General features: G+C 50.6%; 1 protein-coding gene across 5 annotated transcripts in view; it reads right to left on the bottom strand.

Annotated features, from left to right (window-relative positions):
• Positions 1-25,110, bottom strand: part of Pax5 (paired box 5) — a 186,733-nt gene that overhangs the window by 117,882 nt on the left and 43,741 nt on the right. For all 5 annotated transcript variants that reach the window (XM_087897152.1, XM_087897156.1, XM_087897153.1 and 2 more), the window contains one exon: positions 4,451-4,626. In XM_087897152.1, the coding sequence (XP_087753278.1) occupies positions 4,451-4,626 (176 nt within the window). The remainder of the gene's footprint in view (positions 1-4,450; positions 4,627-25,110) is intronic.

The following is a 25,110-nucleotide window of genomic DNA, read 5'->3' as shown; positions in this document are numbered from 1 at the left end:
AGCATCTTATGGGCAAGTAAAGGAACATTGGATAGTGAACGGTTCTGGAAAAGTCAGACTAGGGAGGAAACCACAAGCAGTTCTTGTGGCAGGGTGGGCTGCGGGAAGAAAGTTCCACTGACCACTCCAGGGGCAGGGCAATAGGGAAGAAGTCCCAGAGAAGATGGATTCCTAGGAGGGAGCATGGTCCAGGCCACAGCACCTGGATTCTCTGAGACTTTCTGATCCCGAAACAACATCAAATGTCCTCACTTCCACATCCCGTCTTTTGGGGATCAGAGTCCCTGACTTCCTGTCACTCAGAAGACAGTCCGGCTCCATGCTGGTGTCCTCCAGACCTTTGCCCCTGCTGTTCCAGCTGTACAGAAAACCTTTCCAGGCAGCACTACCGTCTCCACAGGCCCAGATCTTCCCAGCCCTCCAGACATCTCCAGGGACCTTTCTGTGAGTGTGGCCTGATAGACCCGTCTCCCTGTTCCTCCTCACCCTCCTCTCTTCCTCATGACAGGACACACATACACCAGGGAGGAAAAACGAGGCCCCTGAAGCCAGAGCCTCACATCCCTCCCCAGTGCCAAGGTCTCCATTCTGGTTCCTGGTAGCTTCTGAGTCTGCCCCTAAAGACCAAGATCAGGCTTGTTGGGTGACGCCAACAATCAGCCCCTTCCCACGGGGAGGATGCCCATGGGAGCAGGCAAAGTTAGAAACCAGTCCACCTGCTGGCCGACAGAAGGGCCACCATGCAGTGGGCAAAGCTGCTCCAGAGAACAGGAGGCACTTCTGGTGGCTTTCTGTTAGACAAGGAACAGGCCATCTCCTGATTTAACCCCCTATGACCTTTGAACTTCCCAGGAGGTCAGCAGCACATCCCCGTCCCCAGCTGTCTCTCTGTCTCTGCCCCAATGGGAGGGAGGGCCCTGGGCCTGTTCCATTTTGCTCCCGTATTGATCTGTTGGCAGCAATGGGCTGGATAATTAGCCAGGAATTAGGGTTTCTATTACAGCCAGGAGGCTGCTCCAGCTGATTTATCACCTGAATAATTTACTGTGATTGAAAGGAAATTAAAATGAACTCCATTTGACAACTGTGAGCTTTTATGGGCTTTAGTGAAGGCTCAAAAGCCAGATTAATAGCCTAGTGTTGGTTAATAGTCTGCCGAGGGTAAATACAGCAGGCTGCAATCGGCTGCGTCCTCTCGGTGGCCGGAGGAGGGACCCACTCTGCCAGAGCCAGTGCCCACCACAGTGACAGCCAGCATCAACTTGAGTTTTACTGAAACAGATTCCACTGCTGGACACACATGTGCATCTGCGCACAGCCGTAAACACACACACACACACACACACACGCACGCACACGCACACACACGCACGCACACAGACATGCACATGCGCGCACCCACATCAGCAGATTCTTTTTGCCCCCTACTTCTCTTGTTCCGTGGTAACTTTCACTCACCTGTCATCTAGGGAAAACAGAACTACTTTTTCAATAACCATTTTGAGAAGGAAATGCTTCCTTGGCCCAGAGTGAGTCTCCTTAACCTCTTCCACCAAGGCAAAGGGGATTCCGAGTTTCCCTTGAAAAAGAGTCCAAGATGGCCACCCATTCAGAGCAGAAATTAGCAGGAAAGGCTCCCAACGGTGACCTCGGGACCACCCTGACGTTAAGCTAGTGATGTATTTCCCAGGAATGGGATGGGTAAGCTGTCCAGGCCCATGTATGTTCTGGAACGACCCACAGACTGTCTGAGGAAGGCCTGGCAAACACTAGCCCATCCAGGACCAGATCCCAGAACCCTCCAGGACACAAAGACCCATGACACCATCTTGAACAACACGAGGACAGGGAAGAGCCTTAGGTCAGACTCCAGCTCTGTGGCCTCAACCATCCTGGGCCTGAAAATGGGTATACAGTTTATTTCAAAGTTCAAATCCATAAACAGGGCCTCAGCGGTATGACCCAGCCGCTTGGAGGACATTTAAAGGGACGGTCCAGTGTGGGCTGCATTCAGTCCCTGTCACGCAGAGGTGAGTAACCTCTGCTCTTACTGTCAGTTGGCTGCACCTGCTGTCATTGTCCACCGTGATTACACAAATAAGAAAACTGAGATCCAGGAGAAAAAAAAAGCGAGGAGTTCAACAGAGCAGAGGCAGGGCTCAAAGCTAGGTCCTAGCTCCTCAGTCAGGACATGCTCTTCATTGCCCCCATTAGATCATTCAGTGAAAGTAACAACAAGCCCTGCACCAGGCCACTAACAGAGACGCAGGCCACTTGATTTGCTGGCAAGTGGATGAGATGGCCAGTCTCCACGGCCAGCAGCTCAGGGGCCCACTTCTTGGCATCATTACCATACCACTCTGAGGGACCACAGGGGTCACAGGCAGCACCCACGAACAGTCATTCGGAAGACAGTGAGCAGGAGGGGCTCGAGGAGCTCATACCCTCCATGCTCGAGTCTTACCCTGCAGCAGCCCCTCGCTCGGCTCAAGCCATCATTTGTCCCTGGTGACTGGGAACAGGGCGCGAGGGTGTGTCATTCATAGTCCAGTGCCTGCCTGTGTGCAGGGCGCCCTCCAGCCTCACCTTCCATCTCTCCTCATTACGGCGTGCCTCAGAGAGGTGAAGCGGATTAGCCAGAAAACACTGAGTCAGTCATTATCCTGCCGGCCATTTGCCTTGCTAGACCTGCCTCGGAACTCACAGACAGGCCTGCCCAGGCCACAGTGTTCTGAAGGACACCACAGAAACACATCTTCCCAGAGCCCGCACAGCTCAGGCCTCCTCCCTATTGGGCCTCGTCTCCTCCTGAGCCCGTATGGCCTCAGCCCTGGGATCTGTGCAGCAATCCCTCCTCAATACGGTTGCCCTCGGTGCAGCCCTCACAGTTAATGCTTCCCCCTCTTCAGCATTCCACATCATCCATCGGGCTTTCTCAGGTCTGTGGCTCCCGAGTTCACATCACACCAAGTGAGCGAGGAGGTGCCTGGACAGTTCTGGGATGCCTCCCAGGGAATGCCTGCTCTTGGGCCCATCTTCCCACACATTTAAATGGATAAAGTGGAACACAGCTTCCGGGCTTCGGCGAGACTCCCATGAAATGCAGAGGGACTCGACACTCAGTGTCTGTGTTTCATTCGTACTGGCTTGATGGAGATGCTGACAACCTTGTGTGGGAAAGCCAGGCCAGGCACAGAATCCTGGACCCTTGGTCACTTATTTACGTCTCACACAGCTCAGATGAAATGTGGCCTTTACCACCTCTCAGAAAGATTCAGCTGTGGAGGGCTGCTGTCTGAGTGAGTCTCCTCCACAAACCCAGGCTCTAGAAAGGGGTCAGCTCTGCCCAATGCACATGGCCATGTCACTGGCAGGGGAGGGATAATTTAACTTGTGAGAGAATGAGCGACATCCTCCCTCGGTCCATATGACCAGGCTCATCTCTTCAGCGTCACCTCCTGCCCTGTTCCCTGAACCCGGCCACACTGGATCTTTCCACTCCTGCTCTCTCCACCGCCCCTCAGGGCCTTTGCCCTTGCCATTGGCTCTGCCAGACACATTCCTCCACGCCCATATCCCCTATTGTCATTTACCATGGCAGTGTCCGAGATGGCTAGTCTCTGCTAGAGGCCATGTCACAGGAACTTAGACATCTCTCTAGTACCAAGCTGTGGTTCTTCTACAAATCTACAGGTTTGGGGGTGAGTCCAAGCTTATCTGCTCACTGACGGGCACATAGGAGCTGGTTCTGTGCCTTACCCGTACTAGACAGTTGCCAGGGTTTGCTTAGCAAATACTCGCTGAGCAGTCTTAGGCAAGCTGCTTTGTCTCTCTGGGCCTCAGTTTCCCCATCTGAAAGCAAACTGTCTAAATGGTCTGTAATCTCCTCATCTCAGAGAGAGCCATAAAAGAAAGGCTGGTGCCTGACTTACCTGTCAGAGCAGGGCCTTCCGATGACTGACCCCATGCCTAGCCTAGCCACACCTGCCAGAAGTCCCATGATGCCAAGCAAAGGCCAAACATCACGAGATATCATCCATACCCTCCATTACTGTGAGCCTGAGGCCACAAAGAGAGTCTATATATCTAGATCATGTTCCTAACTGAGATGACGGCAAAACCACCTGGCGTGGCCCAGAAGTTCATCACATACACCCCTATCCAAAGAGCCCGGGGAAAGCACACATTCGTTAGCAGCAGAGCAACCATAGGAATCACGTGCCTCTGTGGCTGGCTACAGACAGAGCTAGCAGACCAAGGAGCCTCAGAGGCCCCCTGAGCAAATCCCCCTGGCCTTGTGGGATGTTGTCACCAGCCAAGTTTGGCCAACACCAACAAAAAGCCCACTTTGCAAAGACCCTCGGCCTCACTGTACAGATGCCCCTGCTTCCAGGAATGACCCAGGCCTGCACGGTGGCAGCAGGTGTCGTGGGCAGGAGTCACGGCATACCTGCTCTGGCTTGATGGGCTCCGTGGTGGTGAAGATGTCTGAATAGTGCTGCCTCTCGAACACGCGGTCCAGCACCTCCAGCTGCTGCTGTGTGAACAGATCTCCCCGCATCTGCTTCCGGAGGAAGTCTCTGCCTGGAAGGGAGTGGCCGTTTGGCACTGGAGACTCCTGGATACCTTTGGTGAGCATGAGAGAGAAAGGGTAAGTGGAGGCTACTCTGCCACTCACAGAGGAAAGGCCAGACCCTGAGGCTAGGAAGGGGGCCTGACTGACCCTCCACCCAGCTCCCTGTCCATGACAGGGATTCAGGGGCTGCAGGACAAGGTCACCTGCTGCTAACTGCAGAGCCAGCTGCTCATGATCGCACGCTAGACACTGCAAAAGCCGGTCCGTTAGGGGTTTTGTCCCTTACTTTGCACACGGACCCCTCATACATGTGCCGCGGTTTGTATTTGTGTTCCCCGTGCTTAACGTGTTGCACGTTTGATAGTGAGTGAGTGTGTAAAAGGGGTGGAGGGGAGGAGGCCATGAGATTAGTAGCTCCCTCCTCTCGGCTTCCTGTCTGGTGGTGCCTATTCCTCCTGCTTCCTCCTCCCCCGCATCATCTCAGCTCTTTCCTCTCCCATACAAGCATGTGCACACTCACACGAGGCTGGGCCTGCACCACAAGTTTGAACTTGCAGAATCACGAGCTTCTTCACAAAGTTACCTGCCCTGAGGAATTGCGAGGCGGAAACCAAAACAGGAACTAACTCAGGATATTACTATTCTCCCGTTTCGCAGATGAAAACTCCAGGCCTACAGAAATGACACAGTTTCTTTGCCCAAGGATTTGAGCTCAGGGTGAGTCAGGGACTTAGTCATGGGTGGTATCGCCCCTGCTGTACCTCACCCTGCGCATTCATCCAGTCTGTAACACACTGTTCTCGGAAGCTAGGAGGACACTTGTACCATTCTAGTCACACACTTGTGCTAGATGACTTGACAAAAACCTGTCAAAATCCCATGTGCGCTGTCCCTGAGAGACTGCATTTCTGGGGGTATATTTTATAGCTGGCTTATGTATATGGAACGTGATAGATGCACAAGGTTCTTGGAACAGAAGGCTGGAAACAACCCAAGTTTATTCATAGGGATCTGGCCAGACAGGCTGTGGCGTTAGTGGAACAACGGAAAACCATGCAGCGGCGAACAGCAAGCAAACCAAGACGCAGAGACTTTCAGGATCCACAGTTACATGGAGAATGAGCAAGGTGCAGCATCCTCATGTCCACAGGGTTTTGTGAAAACAGAGAAGAAAAGATGGCTTGATGTGTTCTTACTAATGTTCAGATGCATGGATTCTGTGTATACATATTTTCTAGCACAAATATAAAAGAAATATTGCATATAATGCAACTGCCTTTTGTTTCAGAACTTGAAAGCACTGCCTATTCTGATGCATAAGTTAAGAAAGTATCCTGCTATGTTAGCTGTCCACCATGTCTGTCTCTGGGGATGGTGTTTTTAGTTCAAAGAAAATACAATGAACTATTAATTTGAAAAATGGGGTTGAACCGTCTTTTGTATGTTTTAAATTTCACACACACGCATACATACACACATGTACACGTGCACACACGCACACACACATGTACGCACGCACACACACATGCACGCACGCACACCTGCAATGCTCAGCTTGTTCCCGCTCAGCAACTGCTCTGTCCAGTCATCCTGTCCCAGCCACTTCTGCCCCAGTGACCTTGCACTCCAAAGCACCCCTCAGGTTTTTTGCTGCCATGGAGATCATATCAATTTTTAAGAGATTGCTTTCTGCTTCCCTACTTTAGCTAACCTCTCCAGCCTGCACGCTGCCTCCCAGTCAGCCAGCAAACTCCAAACAAAACCAACTCCCACCAAGATCTCCACTCTTTCTCCTACTGGTTGTTTCCCGAGAAGGCCCAACTCTCTCTGCCTTGCCTGCAGGCTTCCCAGCCAGCCAGACCCTCTCGCTGAGAGTCCTGCAAGGGTATAGCTTCGTCTCCTGAGGAAGCCCAGGGAGGGAGGCTTGACTCTGGATCCCTGTGGACAAGGTCACTGGTCACCAAGTAGGGCCCAGCACAGAGTGAGGGTTCAGGGCATGGAGACAACTCAGGTTGTGTACAATAGGTCTTTGGGCCCCTTGACAACACTGTGTGCAATGTGGGTTCAAGCAGCTTGGTTGGGACCTGTACCCACTTCTACAGGGTCTTTCAGGAAAAGGGCTGGCCTGGTTCAGCTGTGACTTTTTCCCTAAGCCAATATTGACCCCATGGGCTGCACTCAAGAGAATTCAGGCTGCTTTGATGACCCAGATGCTACCAACTTGTCCCAAGCAAGCTCTTCCATTCACATGCCTGATGAGTGTGGAAAAAACCAAGTGACGTTTCCTTAAGAAGTCATGGGATTGCTGAGCATAGTGGTGCATGCCTGTAATCCTAGAATTCAGGAGGTGAAGGCAGGAATATCAAGAGTTCCATACTAGCCTATCAAAAGATTCTCTGTCAAGAATAAAAACAAAAAACAAATAATTAACAGCCACAAAAAGACTTAGGACACTCCTAAAGACATAATTACACATTCACTTTAGTAAATACTTAAAAAGTTACTCTGTACCAGGTAATATTAAAAACTTAGGATGATTTTGTTTTTAAGTATGTGTATGTATAGATGTTGTGTCTGTGTGGAGGGGTTATGTATTCATAAATGTGGGTGTCCACAGAGGTCTTGGTTCCCCTAGTGTTGTAGTTACAGACAGTGTGATAAGGGTGCAGGTACCTCTGCAAGAGTAATACATACTCATAACCACCGAGCAATCTCTCCAGCTGGCAAATTAAATTTTTATAAAGCAAACAGGAAGAGAGGATGCAGTGGTGAGGGATGCAATCTCGATAGGACAGCCGACCTCCATGAAGAAATCAAACAAACAAACACGTGACTGCACACAGCCCGACAGTGAGTATGAAACAATGCACAGAAATACGCACGTGTAACCATGTAAAGCTAGAGGGAATGCCCCAGCCCTTGGAGGTAAGGGGTGGGAGAGCTTCTAAGGGGTGGGGCTGTGTTTGAATCCTAAGTAGAGGATGGGTAGGAGAGATGAAATCCCGGGAGCCTGTAGAGAGGCTCAGAAGCACAGAAAACTTGAATCTTACTGAAGGAGCCCCGAGCAGACTTGAGCAGCTGGGGAAGAATTACCCACTTCACTTCTCAACCCTAGGCCCTGTTTCCTAAACTCTGCTTCCACCTGCATCTTTGGAGACCAGGAGCCAATCAATATAGCGTTTGCTGTCAGCCTGTTAGCTGCAGGTTACCCAATCACCCCAGGAGTAACACAAACTACACTTCTCATTGGCCTGTGCCCTGCTTTCCAGGACGGACAACCTGCAAGTGCACACACTTCCTCCTCCAGGATGCCTTCCATCCTGCCCCAGTACTTTTCCAGCTCCTGTTCCCAGGACTCTAGCCACACCGCATCTCTGCAGCAAGCCCCTGGCCCTCCGTGCTCACACTGTGCTATTCGTTACTTCATCACTGTCGCTGCTGGATGAAGTACCTGTGCAAAGCATTTACGACCAACACCTTCCTTCTGCAAATTTGGTCTGTACGAATCAGGATCCCTCCATGGGTCTTCACTCAGCCATTCCCTCTTGCCTCAGCCCAGCTCTGCAAATGTTGATGCAAAGGATGCAGCCATAGACAAGTGGGCCCTTTCCTTCCTGGAGTTCTACCCATGGAAGAGGCAAACATTAACTGGAAACTACTCAGGCCAGGCCAGGCGCAAGGATCAGCCAAGGTGAGCACTCTAGCAAAAAGGAATCTGGTGCCAAGAGGGCAAGGACACACCAGTCTGCCTCTGGATGCTGTGCACAGTGGGTGCACTGTGGGTATGAGCGGCACCAGGAGATCATGTGCTCGGAGGCAGCTACAGAGACGAGCACAAAAAATCATCCCCAGCACAAGGGCAAGTCTGACCGCCAGGCAGGCAGTGTGACCGTCTGTGGCGCTTCAGAGATGTTGACTTAATTGGAGGCATGTGGTCTTAGAGTCAGACTACAGAAAGACTCAGACCGGTTTTATTTCAGGGAGAAACTCCAAACTCACACCGTGGATAGTATGCTTAAATATATAGACAGATATGGGCAAAAGTGCAAAGATACAGGGGCATGGTATCTTTAAATCTTTTTTTTTTCAGCTCCAAATCAAATAATATGTAATAGACCCAGTGCTGGGCTTAGTCAACCATGGCTCATAGAATTAACATTCTGGAAGCTAGCTTCAGGGGAGCAAGGGGCAGGAAGCCCCTTCTCGGGAAGCAAAGAAATGCTGGCTTCAAATTTCAGGTTAAGCCAATGTTATTCAGAACCCAGCTTTGAAGCTAAAAGCTTTATACAATTGGGTTTGGTCACGCAAAGCAGGAAGAAGCAAGATGGCCTGAGATTCCCATCTGGTGGGAGAAAGCTTTCTCTTGTGTGTCTTAAAAGATCACAAAGCCATTGCGTTTTCTTCACAGCACGGCGGATTCTGGGAGTTTGCATTTCTCTTGCAGGGTTCTGGTTTTTTCTTTGAAAACCACCACACACTTTATGTCTAGAGATGCTTGCTGGGAGCAAAAAGATAAAAGCGAACAGGAGTCTGCAAAACCCCTCTGGCATCATGGCCTCTGGGACTTGGCCTCGGCTGGACACTGAGGAGCCCTGAGAAACCAGGTTGGAGTTTCGGCAGCAGCCGCTAGCTATTCTCAAAGTTCTGTTTCTCCACAGGTCTGGCAGAGCCCCAGAGCCATACAAATCTCTTCTGTCCTCACAGCTTGTCCCCAGCAGGGCAGCCAGGCCCAGTGGGAGAAGTATTAAGAGCTGGCAAACCTGAGTTCGAGCTGTGTGTGCTTGGCTAAGCGTCTCTCTGTCTCTGGGCCCCAGAGTACCCACCAGTAAACTGAGGAGGTTGAGGACCACTGAGGTACTCACTGAAGCTGATTACAGTGGTACACACCTGTAATCCTTGCTCCTGAAAGGCTGAGGCAGGAGGATCAGGAGCTTGAGTCCAGCTTGGACTCCATAGTGAGACTGAGGCTAGCTTGGGCCACAAAATGAAATCCTGTCTTAAAATATATATAGAGAGAATATAAAGCCATTTCTAACTCCTTTCTCATTCAAAACTGACTTATATTTTGTCTGCTAAATAGTATCAAATGACCACTGTCCTCTATTGCATTTATAGGCAATGCCACACATATGACTACCAATGCCCTAAGCGACTGCTTCAGCCAACCAGTATCTAATTGTCAATGCTTTGTTTAGAAATGGACTAGCAGTAAGGAAGAGATTTCTTTAGGGAGAGAGGCTCCTGAGAGAGAAAAGAAGAAACCCCCCTCTCTGTCTCTCTCCCTCTCTCTCTCTCCATCCCTCTCTCTCCACCTCCTTCTCTCTCTCTCCATCTCCCTCTCTCTCTCCCCCCCTGTGTGTGTGAGAGTGTATATGTATGTGCATGCCTCATGTGTGTGCGCGTGTGTGCACGCACACATGTATCCCTGTATGGGGGGGGACACGTGTGTGCACGCCTGTGTGTGCGTGTGGCCATCCTTGTATGAGAGACGGGGGGGGGGCTACAATGGGACCCAAGGCTTTGGGAAGAATAGGGAAGGGCTCTATCCCTGAGCCTTACCACCCAGGCCTAAGGCCTCCCTTTTCTTCCCCAGAACACATTCCCTGAAGCCTTTACAATTCCGGCAACACTACTCAAGCCCCACTACTGTGTTTACAGACTCTCCATCCTTCTTCTGGCCCCAGATCTTCCCAAGGTACATCAACTGTGGTTCCACTGTACACCCAGAAGGCACACTGCCAACATACAGACCCACCATTTGCCCCTGGGGTCCTGAGCCAGACTGATGGGACTCAGTTGCCACTTAAGGCATTTCAAACTTGGGTCAAATGAACTGAAGGAACTTGGCATTGATCTTTGCAAGTATAGTGACTAGTTCTACAAGCAGTCTAGACAGCCATGGTGACCCATACCTGAATTCTCAACACTTGGGAAGTAGAGGCAGAAAAATCAGGAGTTCAAGACCAGACTCTGCTACACAGCAAGTTTAAAGCTAGCCTGGGACACATGAGACCCTGTCTCAAAAATTAACAAACAAAACCAAGTAAAAGTGACGTCTATAAAAACAGACCAGTCATGTTAATCCGCATCTTAAATGTTTTGGGCAGAATTCGCAAGACCCTTGCTGTGGGCAAAATCAACTGTGGAATTTCTCCACAGGAGGGGCTCAAGGTCACACAGGCTTCACCAAGGGTAAGGAGCCAGAAGGGGCTGAGGCTGGCTATGTTAGCTGGGGCTACATTAGCAAAAGCATTTCTGCATCTGCCCCAGCAATGAAAGAAAGAGGCTAGGCAGAGACAGTGGGAGCACGGGCTCCCCAACCCTCTCGATGGCCTCTGCTGTCACTATCTTTTACATTGGGAAAACCCTTCACGCCACCTCCCTTTCCAGGCCCAAGGACTCTGGAGCCTCGGGAGCCTCTGTGATCTGCTTTCCCAGTCAGGACCAGATTCTGCATTCCCCACCTCCACAGTGTTGAGCAGGCTTCTGCCTGGCTTCTGCTGCCTCTTCCCTGCTCCTTAATGCTAGTTCATTTCGTGCCCCGCCCTGTTGAATGCGAGTTCACTCCATGCCCCATGTTGGCACACCCTTCACCCTGCCCAGCAAGTTCAGCCTGAAAGCCACCTATTTCCCGCAGCCTGCCTGAAAGTCTAAATTAGTCACCCTTTCTTCTGGGTCTCTGTTAGAGGGCTTTTCACAGGTCACAACTCCAGTCTGAAGCTGACTTCTGACCATCCCTCCTCTGAGCTTGGTCTCAGGGAGGGAATCTCCATTTCGAGTCCCGGGAACTGGAGAGATTCAGCTGTTGCTCAAGATCACACAGTAAATACACAGCAGAGCATTTCCAGGCTTCTTACTATGCATGAGGGTGAAGAGGATGTGGTTCGGGATACTGGGGAAGCCTGGGTACTCCATATCTACAAACCCATGGTACCTAAGCAACTTCTCCCCTCTCCCAGTGTGTGTGTGTGTGTGTGTGTGTGTGTGCGCGCGCGCACGCGCGCGTGTGCTCATATGCATATGCGTGTGTGTTTTACTCAAACTAAAGCCAGAGCCTTGTACATACTTTCTAAGCGCTCTAGCGCTGAGTCTTTTTCACCTGTTATTTTAAGACAGGGTCTCACTGGGTCAGTCAGTCTGGCCACGAGCTCACTCTGTAGGCAGGCTTTGAAGTTGCCATCCTTCTGCCTGAACCTCCAGAGTAGCTAAGATTCCATCCAGGCTTGTGCCACCAGGTCCTGCCTGGACATTTCATTAACCTTTCCTAATTCTTAATTTTCTCATCTGCAAAATGGGATGTTCACCATACCCGGAGTTACCAAAAGAGTCACTGCAAACCCCAGAGCAAGACACCTGGTGCTGTTTCTAAGATGGCAGGTGCGCTAGCTCGTTTCCCTTGCTGTCTGAGGGTAGAGGCTCTGTGTTGACTATCTCAAACAGGAGATGCTGATCTTCTGATCAATGCTTGTTGACTAGAGGAATAACCTAAGGAGATGCAAGGGGCCACAGGGCTGCACACTTTGGGGAAACTCCACAATGGCCAGCCTCCATTATGAGTTCAGAAAACCACCCTTTGCCTCTGTGACTCTGGAGGAGGAGCGAGAACAACACCTACAGGTTTATTTCTCCCTAGGATTTGAAGCAGTTCACAAATGTTGACATTGGGGTGGATCAGGACAGCCTAACAACCTAAGGGGGCCTGAGGAGGGGCTGCCTGAGGTCAGGGTGCCTAAACAGGTAAAAAGCACCAAGCCAGGCAAGGTCACAGGAATTTCGGCTGGGACAATCATAGCCAGCTGGCTGCCATTTCAGGGAAGCTATGGGGGAACCAGACTTCTTTCTAGGGACCAGGGTGGCAGGGCAAAAAATAGTCCATGGCAGCCCAGAACCCAGATAATGTTCCAGGTGATTTTATACATCCCTCCCTAAACTAGGGGCACAGACTGAGAAAATCTGAAGTGCACGGAGGAAAATTCCACTGGAACCACCACGATTCAGCCATTCGTTTCACCCAATCTTCCTTCACAGGGAAGGAAAACACGAAATTGTAAAATTGGCAAATGCATTCAGGTTTGACTCGAGCGAATCTGACCGTGCTATGTGTTACCCAGTGAGCCAGAGGTACTGGTAATAGAAAGGACCCAAGGGACTAAATATCACTTCCTCGGGGATGGCACCTGTGAGGCCAGATGGCAAAGCACTTTGTCTGGGACCAGAGAGAAGGTCCAAATCAAGCTGCCAGCCCAGGCCACAAGGCCCCTGGTGCTGGCACCAAGTCCCTCAGTTTACTACTCAGGAGTACCAGGTGGGTATCTGGTGTGGCCCTTGCTCCAGAGCTTTGAGGGTTCGAGTCTTAACTCCCACCCTGGGGTGGAAGATGCAAACAGTGGACACTCAGGCTTGTTGTGCCTAGAGAAGCCTTGGGAGCCTGCAGAGCAAACAGAGCCCTGGGGTCAAGCAGCTGACTCACCCACTCTCACAAACCCCCAACGACAGCCAGTATATTGCTGCCTTAACTTCCAAGATGAGGAAAACAAGGCACAGGGAAGTTAAATTCCTTGCTCAAGGGCCACAGCTGAAAAGTAGAAGACAGAGGATCCAAAAGCAAGCAGGTATTCCAGCATGTGCTCTGAACTCAATCTAACCTACTCCGCATAATCCAGACTGGGACAGGACAGTTCAAAAGGGCTCCTTGGAAACAATTCAACTTGAGTCCTAAGGTGAGCTGGAAAGAATTAGCCAAAGAGAGGTACCGTACAAAGTCCACTAGCCCATGCAAGGCCTCCCTCCCTCCTTATCTGCTCAGCTCCAAGACTCCTTATCCAAAACGTAATCCCACCCCCAGCACACAGCAGTCTGTCTCCCTCCCCACCGCTGTGCATAAATAAATAAATAATAGTTTCAAATCATATACAGTCTGCCATCTTCACATTACCCCTATTTGAGTTTTTAAATCACTGTTTTTATTTTTCCGCCTCCAAGGACAATATAACTAGAAAGAAGGTTCATATGTTGAAGTGTATCTGTCTGATCATTGCACAAATGTTTTCAAGAGAAATCACTATATTCCTCCAAGATGGTTATGGGTTTAGGCATAGATCAAAGTGAGAGGGGAAAAAAAGATATATCATCAGAGATCCAAAAATACTTTTCATTTGGAGAAGATACCAGGCCATTTTGATAGGGCTGATGGAATCCTTGTTCTGTCTCCATTACCTGCCTTGGGCAGCCCCAGCCAGGAGCCAACGGCCAAGATGATATTCGCCATAAGATAGTCCCCGATATATATAGATATATATATATATATATGATCTTCAACCTCTATTGATTGACCAATTTCACAAGCAAAGACTGGTGAAATGAAGCTGAAATGAACATCATGCTTTAACTCATTGAACCTATCAGGCCTGAGTTAATCTCACTGTCCACTGTCCCTGATAGAATTCAATTGATCAATCATGTTTCGGTGATAGTACCATTTCACTGGCTTATTGCTTCTTCATTTCAGAGCTTGACCTGTTAGATATACTCGGCCTGGCTCGACTTCTCTTGGATACACAGAGATCGGCCTCTGCCTGCCAACGTGTGTCATCTCCCGTCCCAGCTGAAAAGAACTCCAGAGGCTTCTGTGTGTATCTGGTGTGTTTTAGGCTTTTACGTGTATCTGGTGTGTTTTCCCACCAAGCGCGCACACAAGAGGGGCGGGTTTATGGAAGACAGCAACCACAAGTGCCCAGAGCTCTTCTTTCTGCACGGAAGCCCTGTTCCTTCTCCCCTATGGGAGCAAGTACGTGTCTGGGCTCTGAACTCAGCGTATTTCTACATTAGACAGCCAAGTGGTATGCCTAGGGAAAAGGTACACCAGAAAACGATAAAAATAACAATCTCTACGCCTCGAGCATGTTCATGCTGTGACATTTACCTGCTTACCTGATTCTAATAATGACCTCAGTTACCAGCAATGGATTATAGCTCCCAATGTGCAGATGAAGAGGAGATGGGCTCTTTGAGGTGGTGGTACCTGCCTTAGGTTACAGTGTTACCAGACCAATTGATACAAAAACCCCAGTGTGTCAGTTCCTCTGCGCCTCTGACCTGCAGAGACCACCCCACGGGCAATTTCAGAATGCCCAAGGCATTTCAGGCAAACCATTCTGATCCTGACTTCTTGGATCTTTGCACTTTTGTTCTGAAAACTTTTGAATTTAGGATGGATTCTAAGATTGTCTGCAACCCATAAACTTGGGGGACGAGTCAAGTTCAGAGTCGCTCAAAGCCACCCAGACACCTAGCAGCCTCATAGGAACCTTTGCCCTGAGTCCTCCACTCAGGACTTCCTGTCTTCTCCTAGAAGGTTCCCTAATTTATATCAAAGTGCCCACCTGTATCCACAGCAAGAACCTCACTCTCCATTTTCAACATGGTCCAAAAGCTGTTACAGTTTCTTTTTGGCATTTAATTCATTTTCCCAAAGAAAGTCAAGATGATGCTTGGGGAAATCAAGAGTTGTAACTGGTAGGGCTAGCTGCCTGGAGGAAGAGACTCATGCAGCAGCGTGAGGGTCTCTAAAGAGAGCAAGGCAACAGCAGCTTGTATCTGGTCGGAACCACAGTCTACTCTCAGATGGCGTGGGAAAGAAGCACGAATAAAGCTGGCATCTCTAGGGAAGTCATTGAGGGAGCTGGCACAGGGCTGAGACGCAGAGGTGGGACCAAGAACTTCAGGACACCCTCTATGCCACGTTTCTGCCACACACATAAATGGCAGCCATCTTCCAGGAAGCTTAGTCCTCATATCCAGAGTCCACAGTCTCTGTCCTAGGAAGCCAGCCCCTTATCTGACCTTATCAATACACTCACAGTTTGACTCAGACACTTGGGAAGGAACCCTGAACCCTGCATGATCTGATGTGGCCACAATGGGGAGAGACATCTCCCAGGCAAGCAGGAACTTCTTATTCGGAGAGAGGCCACGGCAGGGGAATGGCTATCTACATAAGCGGCGGGTGCAAGGGTGTTATTAGCAAGAACTGTCTCTAGAAGTGGTGGCTGTCTAGGGGTAGGTGACAGGAGGGCCTGGGAGGGTCTGCTGCTCTCTTAGCGAGATCCACAACTGCTCACAACTGATGTGACCTTCCTGGGCCGGAACACTCCCTCTGCAGCCCTGCATTTCCTTACTTCTTTTTCTTTCTTCTTATTTTCATGGGTGTGTGTGTGTGTGTGTGTGTGTGTGTGTGTGTGTATGTGTGCATACACATACACACACACGTTTACATGTATGTGGCAGAAGCACATGAATGTGTGTACATATGCATATGTAAGCCCAAGGTTGATAAAGGGGTAGCTTCCTTGATTGTTTTCGCACCTTATCCTTTAAGGCAGAGAGCTGCCTGTCTAGCTAACCAGCTTACTCTATCTTTGCCTTGTGTGGTCAGAATGACCAGTGAACTGCCACACCCATCCAGCATTTCCATGGATTCTGGGATCCAAACTCCTGTTCTTTGGCTTACAGAGCAAGTGCTTTAACCATTGGGAGGTCCCCCACCCTGCCTCTCTGACTCCGTCCCCTCATACTCCTGTTGCAGTTCCTCTGGTCTCCTCACTGCTCCTCAGCTACCTGAAGCACACCCTGCCTTTGTACTTGCTATTCTAGAACTTTCCCAGATATCTGTTTGGCTCATGCTCGTTTTTCTCAAACACCATCTCTGCATTCAGATTAGCTTCCATAAGACAGTCCCTCCCCGCCCCCCAGGGATACTCTATCCCTTAACTCCTTCCTAGTTTTGTTTCCAAGCCTGTGTGTACCAGACCCTGGGGTCCATGCCTAGCTCTGGGGGAAAAAAAGGCATTCAACAATACAACACCAGTCATTCTTATTTTTCTCCGTCTTCAGTAGAATGCCACTCCTGTGTACAAAGGCTTTTGTCTGCCTCCTCCTTTGCTGTGTCCCTGCCACCTGGGCCTAGAACAAGGCCCACACAGAGCAGGCATCCGCTTCTACGATGGTAAAAGTGGACAAAACAAACAGTACAGCTGCCTCTCGGGGTCCTTCTGACTTTCATGCCCAGCGCAAGGCACCACTGAGCTACTGAAGGGAAGGGAGTTGCCAGGCCTTGCCCACTACTGAGACCACAGCAACAGCAGCACATGAGAAACTGATCAGTGGATGACCCTCTCCTCAGGAGGCCTGGCCTCAAAAATGTCTAGCTTTTGGGAGCCAGCTCTGGCTGTGGGACCTTCCTGTCCCTTACCTCATCTGTGCACTGGGGTGGGTAAAGATCAGAACAGGCAGACCCCAAATAAGGGAGAACAGCAAGGACCTGGGGTCACACAGTGAGAACAGAACAAAGAAAACTAGTGCCTGATTGGGGGGGGGGTTTAAGCCTGAAGACCTGAACCTGCAATCCACCCCCCCACCTCACCTTACCCCTGCCCCCACTCCCCCACTCCCACTATAAAGGATGGAAGAGAAAGTTGGGGTGAACCTGAACTATTACCAAATGAGGCCTTGTCTCAAAAAGTAATTATTTCAGTTCATGAAAATGACAAAGCTGGGTGTGGTAGCCCATGGGTAGGTAAGGTTAGTTCTCAGTACGCAGAGGCAGGAGGATCAAGAGTTCAAGGTCATCCACCTGGGCGGCTTAGGAAGTTCAAGACCAGCTTGGGCTATGTGAGACCCTGTCTATAATGAGCAAATAAAATGGCAAGGTCCACAGGGAGAGGAGGCTAGACTGGATCTCTGGTTCAAACATCTTTGGGCTCTGGGATCAAGGAAGACTTCTTGGAGGAAGGTGATATGTCAGCCAGGGTTGGGTTTGGGGGCAGGAATAAGGAGGTCAAGGAAATCACAGAGAACAGAGATGAGGGGCCTGTACTCAATGACTGAGATCCCCTGGGAGTCCAGCAGCCTTCAAAGCTTACATATAATTCAAGTGACATGCTGGATTTTTTTTTTTTTGTCTTCACAGTTCAGGTCTTACACACAGTAGATACACAGAATAGGAAGTGGTGTGTGTGGGTGGGTGTGTGTGGGTGGGTGTGTGTGTTTGGTTTGGGGGACTGTAGGGGAGACACGGTCTTGTACAGCCAGGGATAATGTTGAACTTCTGCTCCAAGAGTGCTGAGATTGTGGGTGTGTGCCAGCACAGCTGGCTAATGTGGTTCCAGGGATTGGACTCAACCCTGCCGCATGCTAAGCAAGCTCTCGCTCAACCGACTGCACTACCGCTCCAGCTGCAGGCCTTTGCTTTTAGGAAGGCTTGCAGAACTTCCCACAGGAAGATCACACAGAGGGAGACCTTTTGTAGCAACAGCCCTTCGTGGGCATCTGCGGTAGGGGGTGGGGGTGGGTCTGGTGTCTGCATGTGTGTGCTCACGTGTGGAGGTCAGAGGGGACGTTGGAGATGTCTTCTGTTGTTGCCTTCTTACTGTTTGAGACAATCACTTGCTGAACCTGAAGCTCACGAATTCAGCTAGATGTACGGGCCAGCAAGCCCCAGGTATCCTGCCTCCTCCTCCCCAGCACTGGGATGATGGGCTTCATGTAGCTTCTTGTGTGGGTGCTGAGGATGTGGATTCAAGTCTTCATGCTTACGTGGCAAGTACGTTACTGGCAGTCATCTCTCCAGCGCTGGTAAAGTGGCTCTTAGTAAAGAGTAATGGGATGAAAGGGTTTGGGAAGTCTGTGAGTCGCTGTCATTTGTGGAGGGTAGGGGTTAGGACAGTGAATGAGAGGGACCAGAGATGTCACAAAGCACAGTGGGGTTCAAGGAAGATTGTTGCGTGCTGCCAGGCTTGGGGTACATTCTTGCACTCCCAGCACTAGGATGAGGGAGGAAAAAAAGATCAAGGTGTCCTTGCTCGAGGTTGGGCAAGTCTACTTGTCTCAAAAAAAATCATCCTGAACCGCACATACCTTTAGAATGACACATTCGGCAGTCAGGTTGTTAGAGACTGTGTATAGACATCTGGGCCAAGAACCTAACTCTCTTTTATTCAGAGCCACAAAACCTTGGTGTTTTAATATCTACTGACTCCCAAGAATACAACCACCATATAAATAGGAGGAAGACGGCGCTTTGCACTGGCTGAAGTTTTATCAGGACATGATCACAATTTCAGAGACTCGGTTTACTGATGGCAGGACCGCCACAGGCATTGATATTGCATAAAGCCACAGCTGTCTACATTTGTAGCTGCTGGATTCACGACGATTCCGCACTAAGAGCAAGCGCTAACCGCCTCCCCGCGTCTCCTGGTGCAGTCACACCTGAGCCTGTATGTAATGAAGTACACATTTCATTATCACTTTATTTGGTGTTCCCTTTTTTGTTACAGTTGGGCATTATATTGCTTTTTAAAATGCTGAGTGTTGGTAGGCTATCTTTTACCTGAGTTTCATTTTAGGGCAGCAAAGGGGGCACTACATCACACCCATTGCCAGGAAAAGAGGCTGGGATGACAGGAGTAGAGCTGGCTGGGATGAACCATTTCCTAGCTCTTCCAGTCTTGCCTTTAGAACTGTCCCTAACTGGAGATCATTTTCCCAGTCTATGCACTGAGAAAAGACTATCTCAGTGATGCAAAGAATTGTCCAGAAACTGTTTTGGGGACAAAAGATGAGTGCCCAAAAACTTCTCTGGAAGCCTGCTCCTAGAGGCAAGACCTGCCTCCTCCACTTGGTTTTCAGCAAACCTCAAAGTTAGCACAGTGGCACATGCCCGAAACCCCAGCTCTCCAAAGACAGAGAAGGGAGGCTTAGAAGTTCAAGGTCATTCTCAACCGGTCTACAGAAAAAAGAAGAAAGGAAGAAAAAAAAGAATGATTTCTCAAATTCAAAAATCCTGCTGGCCTACGCCAAGGAGGGCTCCAGGTTCTGCCTTAGCTGTTCCTTGCCTATTCCCAGCTACCCACAGCCAGGTACAGAGGGCAAAGGCAGAAGAAGAAATGACACTGGGAAACAGAGTATGGTGACACACGCCTGTAATCCCAGCTGAGAGTGCTGAGGTAGGAGGATCAGGAGGTCAAAGCCAGACTTGACCGCACAGTGAGTTCAAGGCAGTATGGCTTTCCACGAGACCCTATCTGTAAAACAGAAAAGAAGGCTAGAAATGTCACCCACCTGCTGTCCTGCAAACGTGGACAATGAGTTTGGGGGCTACGAGAACAAAAGGGGAGGAAGTAAGGTGAGCAGGGAAGAGCAGGGAAGGGGTCGAGGGCGCTATTGCTATCTATGCCAACTGCATCTGGCCCTCAATTTACTGCCTCTGCGACCTTAGACTGTTTCTTTAACTGCCCCCTGGTTCCCATCTGCAAAAATGAAGACAGCAATAGTCCCCATGCTTCTGAGGGCTGCTGTGAGCTATGCCTGTCACACAGAGAGCCTGTCACTGTCTGCCTCAGGAAGCTGAGGAGGGGGGATGATTTATTCCCAGTGGTTACACTGCATGCAACACCCAAGGGCTCTGAGGTAGAAGCAGAGGCCTGACCCTGGCTCCAGTTTCCCCGTTGATGTCTCCCACTCGGCTGGCTCTGTGAGCCAGTTTCAATTCCCTCCCTTTTGCAGATAGGGAAACTGAGGCCTGGAAAAAGAACAGAACAGGGACAAGGTTCACACAGCAAACCTGTGTTGCATTATCAGTCCAGACCCCATGCAGAGCATACCCGGCTTTCTCAGAGGCTCTGCGCATCAATCTGCACACCTGTAAACGGCGGGGGTGAGGGAGTAGGGAGTTGGGGAAGACCCTGGTGCCTAGAACCAAAGAGAAACAAGATTACCAAGAAGCTGACTAGCTCACAGCTCCAAGTCAAGCCCTGAAGTCTTCTGGGATACACCTCCATGCCCGTCCTCGGAGCTCGAAGACATCCTTCTCTGCTGGGACAAGGAAGTCTGCCTGTGGCAGGTGTCAACGCCAGAAAGCATGAGGAAGCAGACAAGAGACAGAGCTCCCTGGTTCTGAAATGCTGTCCCTCAGCTCCCCAAGCCACAGTATTCGAGGAAGGGATGCCTTTTGTCCCTTTTGTAAAAATAACAAAAAGTGACGGGGACCTACTTTCAAGCTCAGTGCCAAAGGGGACAGTCATAGATACAATCAGGAAGATTGGCCTGTTCAATAAGCAAGGGAACTCGATGTATTCCTATCTGGCTCTGTGCTTTGAGTCCCTTATCCGCCATCTGCAGCACTGTCCAAGGCGGCCCGGAGCTGCTCTCCTGATGAGCCAGGCTCGGAGGTAACACTTGCTCTGTCCCCGGCCCCCAGCTCCGGCGCCCCTCTGCTCAGCGCGCGCATCATCTGCTCGGCTGCGCAGCTCCTGCGGCTGGGCTCCCGCGCCCGCACCCCCCGGGGCGGCGGAAAGCTGGCATCCGTTGTTACCATAACAAACTCAATTGTTCTCAGCAGGGCCCCGGCAAATAAAGTCATTCATTACGGGCCTCTCCCGGCCACCGTGGGCTGCGCGGCAATCAGCGGGCCGCGGGCTGCCCCCTCGCGGGCCGAGACACGCGCCAGCGCCGTTACCTGCCGGGGCCAGCCCGCGGCGCAGCGGCCGCCACGCTGCGCCCCGAGGCCCAGCCGCAGCGGCGCCGGCGGGAGCAGCTCCCGGTCGCCGATTAGTTTTATCTCGGAACGTCAATTGACTTATACTGATTGGCTTCCAGCCGCCAAATGTCAATTAAATTGCAAATGTTCAGCGGAGGCCCAGCGCGGGGCGCGATGGCAGGCTACCCCTTCCCGAGGGCGCCCGGTGCTGCCGCGGTGGGTTTGATTCCTCCTTCCACACCAGGCGCGGCAAAGCCGAGCCCTCCCGGGGCCAAGAACCTGCAGGTCCAGCCTGGGGATTGGAGGGAGGTCCGCGGGGGCACCGAACAAGCCAGTCCTGGAGTAGCTCCGGCTTCGGGAGAAGGGACCATCGCTAGGTGCCAAGGCAGGGTCCTCGGAAGCAACTTTTGGCGTGGCCTTTAATAAACCCCTTTCTCGCTGCTCCCGCCTGTTTTTCCTCGCCTGCCAAGGCTCAGAAGGACTTGGAGGCTTGGAATCTTCCAGCCTAAGCCCCGGCTTTGAGTGTGCTGGAGGCAAGGGTTGGAAGCATCAATCGGTTGCCTGGTACACACATAGAGCCAAGTCCTAAAGCATGAACTGAGCGTCCCCCTTCCCCCGCCCCAAGCCTCTGAAGCAGATTCTGTTTGCTTGCGGTCTGGCTGACTTGCTTTGAAACAAGGTCTCTTTTATCCCAGGCTAAACTCACTGAATAACTGAGGATGACCTTGAACTTGTGATTTTTTTTTCCACATCCACTCTCTGAGAGCTGGAATTACAGGTGTGCACCACCGCCACCTTTTTTTTGTGGATCTGGGGTGAAACTCGGGGCTTTACAGACCCTATACAAGGGCTCTACCCAACCAGGAGGCACTACTTTTGTTGTTGTTAAGTTCTGTTTTGTTTTTGTAATAGGATCTCTCTATGGAGGCCTGGAGTGAGCGATCCTCCTGCCTCCACCTTCTCCTACTGGAATTGTAGGCAAGCGCCACCATGACTGCTGGAAAAAGACCATATTGTCATTATCACTGCCACTTCCGAGAGAGTACCTGGAGCAAAAGGCAGAAAGATTGTCCCAGGGTTCCCAGAGGACAAGTGACCAGTCGGACCTGCATTCTCCAGAAAGTCTTGGCTTCATTGCTGTTTGTCGTGCCCCCCCCCCCCCCCAATAGATGAGAAAACTCATCCTTGGGCAAGATCCCAAAGCAGATCTGTAAGATGTACGGCATTATGGCTCCAGTAGGTGATTGGTGCCCTGGCGTTTATAAAGCACTTTCTTGGGCACTGGGACTCACTCAATTGCCAAGCTTTTGAGGGAATCGTTCACTCTCTCCTTGCTGGTAAGAAAACAGAGCTGCGTATGGTAGCACATGCCTGAAATCTCAGCACTTGAGAGGTCCAAGCAGGAGGATTGGGAGTTCAAGGCTGGCTTAGGCTACCCATCAAGACCTTGTCTCAAAAAGTGGAAAGAGGGGAAAGGACTGTGGAGATGTCTCGGTGAGTAAGATTGCTTGTTCTTCAAGAATAAGGCTCTGAATTTGAGCCCCGGGGCACTGGCATAAAATGCAGAGCATGGCTGCATGTCTGTAACCTTCGCATTAGGTAGAGATAGGTGGATCCTGCGAACTCACTGCCTACAAGTCTAGGCAAAACAGCTGGTGGAAGACCTGTCTTGAGACAATAGCACAGAAAACAATAGAGGAAGACTCCTGATGTCTTCCTGTGACCTCCCCATGAGTGTGCACAGGTGTATGCACCTACACATTCACATACATGCACCACACACATATGCCGCATACGCACTCATGCACCAAGAAGAAAAGGGGAGAGGAAGAGGGGAGGGGAGTTCGAGGCCCGCCAAAGCTTGCTCAAGTTCAGCAGGAAGGGAGTGCAGAGGAAAGACTTGAGGGCCCAGCATTTGAGAGTCCGACACTCTCAGCCCTATCTCAAAGGAACGAGGAGAAGCCAGACTGGGACTTTGCTGTCCCCCCTCTCTCCCTGAAGGGAGCCAAGAGGACAACACATGAAGTTGATCTGGAAGGTGATCCGGAAGATTCTCTGAGCCATGCCGAAGAACAGGAAGGAGCCATTTGCTGGAGAGATGCAGCCTCGGGCCCCAGAGAGGTTTTGCTGCTTGCCTGTCAACGGTCTCCAGCAGCCCTCCCTGTCTGCCTCCTCAGTCTGCCTCCCCCAGGTTGTCCCTTGAGAGAGCGCTACGAGGGTTCTTAACTGATAAAATGTCCAGCATTTAAAAGATACAAACCCGGCCAGTCTCCCTTTGCAGAGGAGAAATGTTCACTGAACAAAAGTGCCATTCAGAGGTACTGGATGAAGTCTGTGTCTCAGAGAGAAAGGACATGAAGAGAAGATGTGGGGGGAGCGTGGGAGGAGAAAGGAGAGGGGATCCGGAGCTAGAAGACTCATTAGGCTTCCAGCGTCCAAAAGGGGGTCCCGATGGAGCAGGACCGCAGCTAAGGCCACACAGCAAGGCAGTGCTGAAACCGAGCAAGGGAACCCAGGCTCTTCCACCCCTGTGTGAGCTCACAGCCTACAATAGCCCTCAGGCACAACTGGAATCTGTTGAGTTTCTGCAGCATGGGGCTAAAATGCTGCGGTCTAGAGTCCTTGCTGCGTGTACAAAGCACTGGGAACCATCCTGCGCATGACATAAACCGGGTGTGCGGCACACCTTCAGCCCAGGTAATCCGGTGGGAAAATCAGAAGCCCAAAGCTCATCCTGGGCTACAAAGCAAGTTCGAGACCAGCATAAGCAGCATCAGACCCTATCTCTATAAATGAATACCTTCTGGTTGATTCTTTTTCTTCTGAACCTAGCCAGAATAATCTTATTAAGCTGATATGTCATTTTTAAACAAGAGAGAAAGCCAGACATGGTGCTTGCAATCCTAGCACTTGGAAGGCTGATGCTGAAGGATCACTGGGAGCTGGAGGCCAGCATGGCTTTACAGTGAGACCATGGGCGAAAAATGATGGGGCGGGGGCTGGCAATAGCATAGCAGATAGAGGGGCCAGGTGGTGGCGGTGCACGCCTTTAATTCCAGCACTCGGGAGGCAGAGGCAGGCAGATCTCTGTGAATTCGAGGCCAGCCTGGTCTACAAGAGCTAGTTCCAGGAAAGTCTCCAAAGCTATAGAAAAACCCTGTCTCGAAAAAAAAAAAAAAAAAAGAATAGGAGACAGAGAAATACCCCCTCAAGATTTTGTTACGGAATCTTAGAGTCAGGGTAAAACTCTGCTCTGATATTAGAGAAATAATGATAATTTTCTCTGGCCAGTGCAAATCAAATATTATAGGTGACATTTTTAGTTACCAAGAAAAGTGGGGAAGACCCCACTTTTAACAGACAAAGAAATCAAGGAAGACCTTCAGTCGTGAAAGCACATACAGCCAGTAGCTGAAAGGGACCCTATACACCCATGGTGTCATCCATGTCAGTGGCCGACCAACACCGGAGCTAACTAGCTCCACTGTGTCAGGGAAGAGTGTAGAGCAGGCAAACCAAAGTGGCAGGTCCTTGCCCACCCTGCCAAACTCTGGGCTGAGCTGGGTGACCTTGAACAACTTCCTTGACCTCTCTGAATCTCTAATTCTAAAATAGAGGGTCATGAGAGTACCGTGTGGTAAACTGACTGCAGGCACTGCATCATTAAATGCATGCCATCAAACCTTGTCAGTGCTGGCGATTGAATTGTTCCTTATTGTAGTTCCTGGTCTGGGCCACAGTCCAGTCACACTAGGAATACATGCTCAGGCATCAGGCAAGAGGAGAATCATAGGCACACGTATGTATGCATGTGTGCCTTAGGCCAGAGTATGTTCCATCCCCTGTAGAATAGTCTTCCTAGCTCCCTTCTATGGGGGTTGGTGGCCATGCTGGAGGATTTGGGTTGGACAGGAGACTAGGAGTCTGATGGATAAGGCTCTGAGTTCCATCCAACAGCCCCCCTTACTAACCAGCCAAACCCATGCTTTAGTCATTC

Source organism: Myodes glareolus, chromosome 16 (assembly GCF_982192425.1).
Source record: "Myodes glareolus chromosome 16, mMyoGla1.1, whole genome shotgun sequence".
NCBI lineage: Eukaryota > Metazoa > Chordata > Mammalia > Rodentia > Cricetidae > Myodes > Myodes glareolus.
This window is presented reverse-complemented; position numbering and strand designations above follow the sequence as displayed.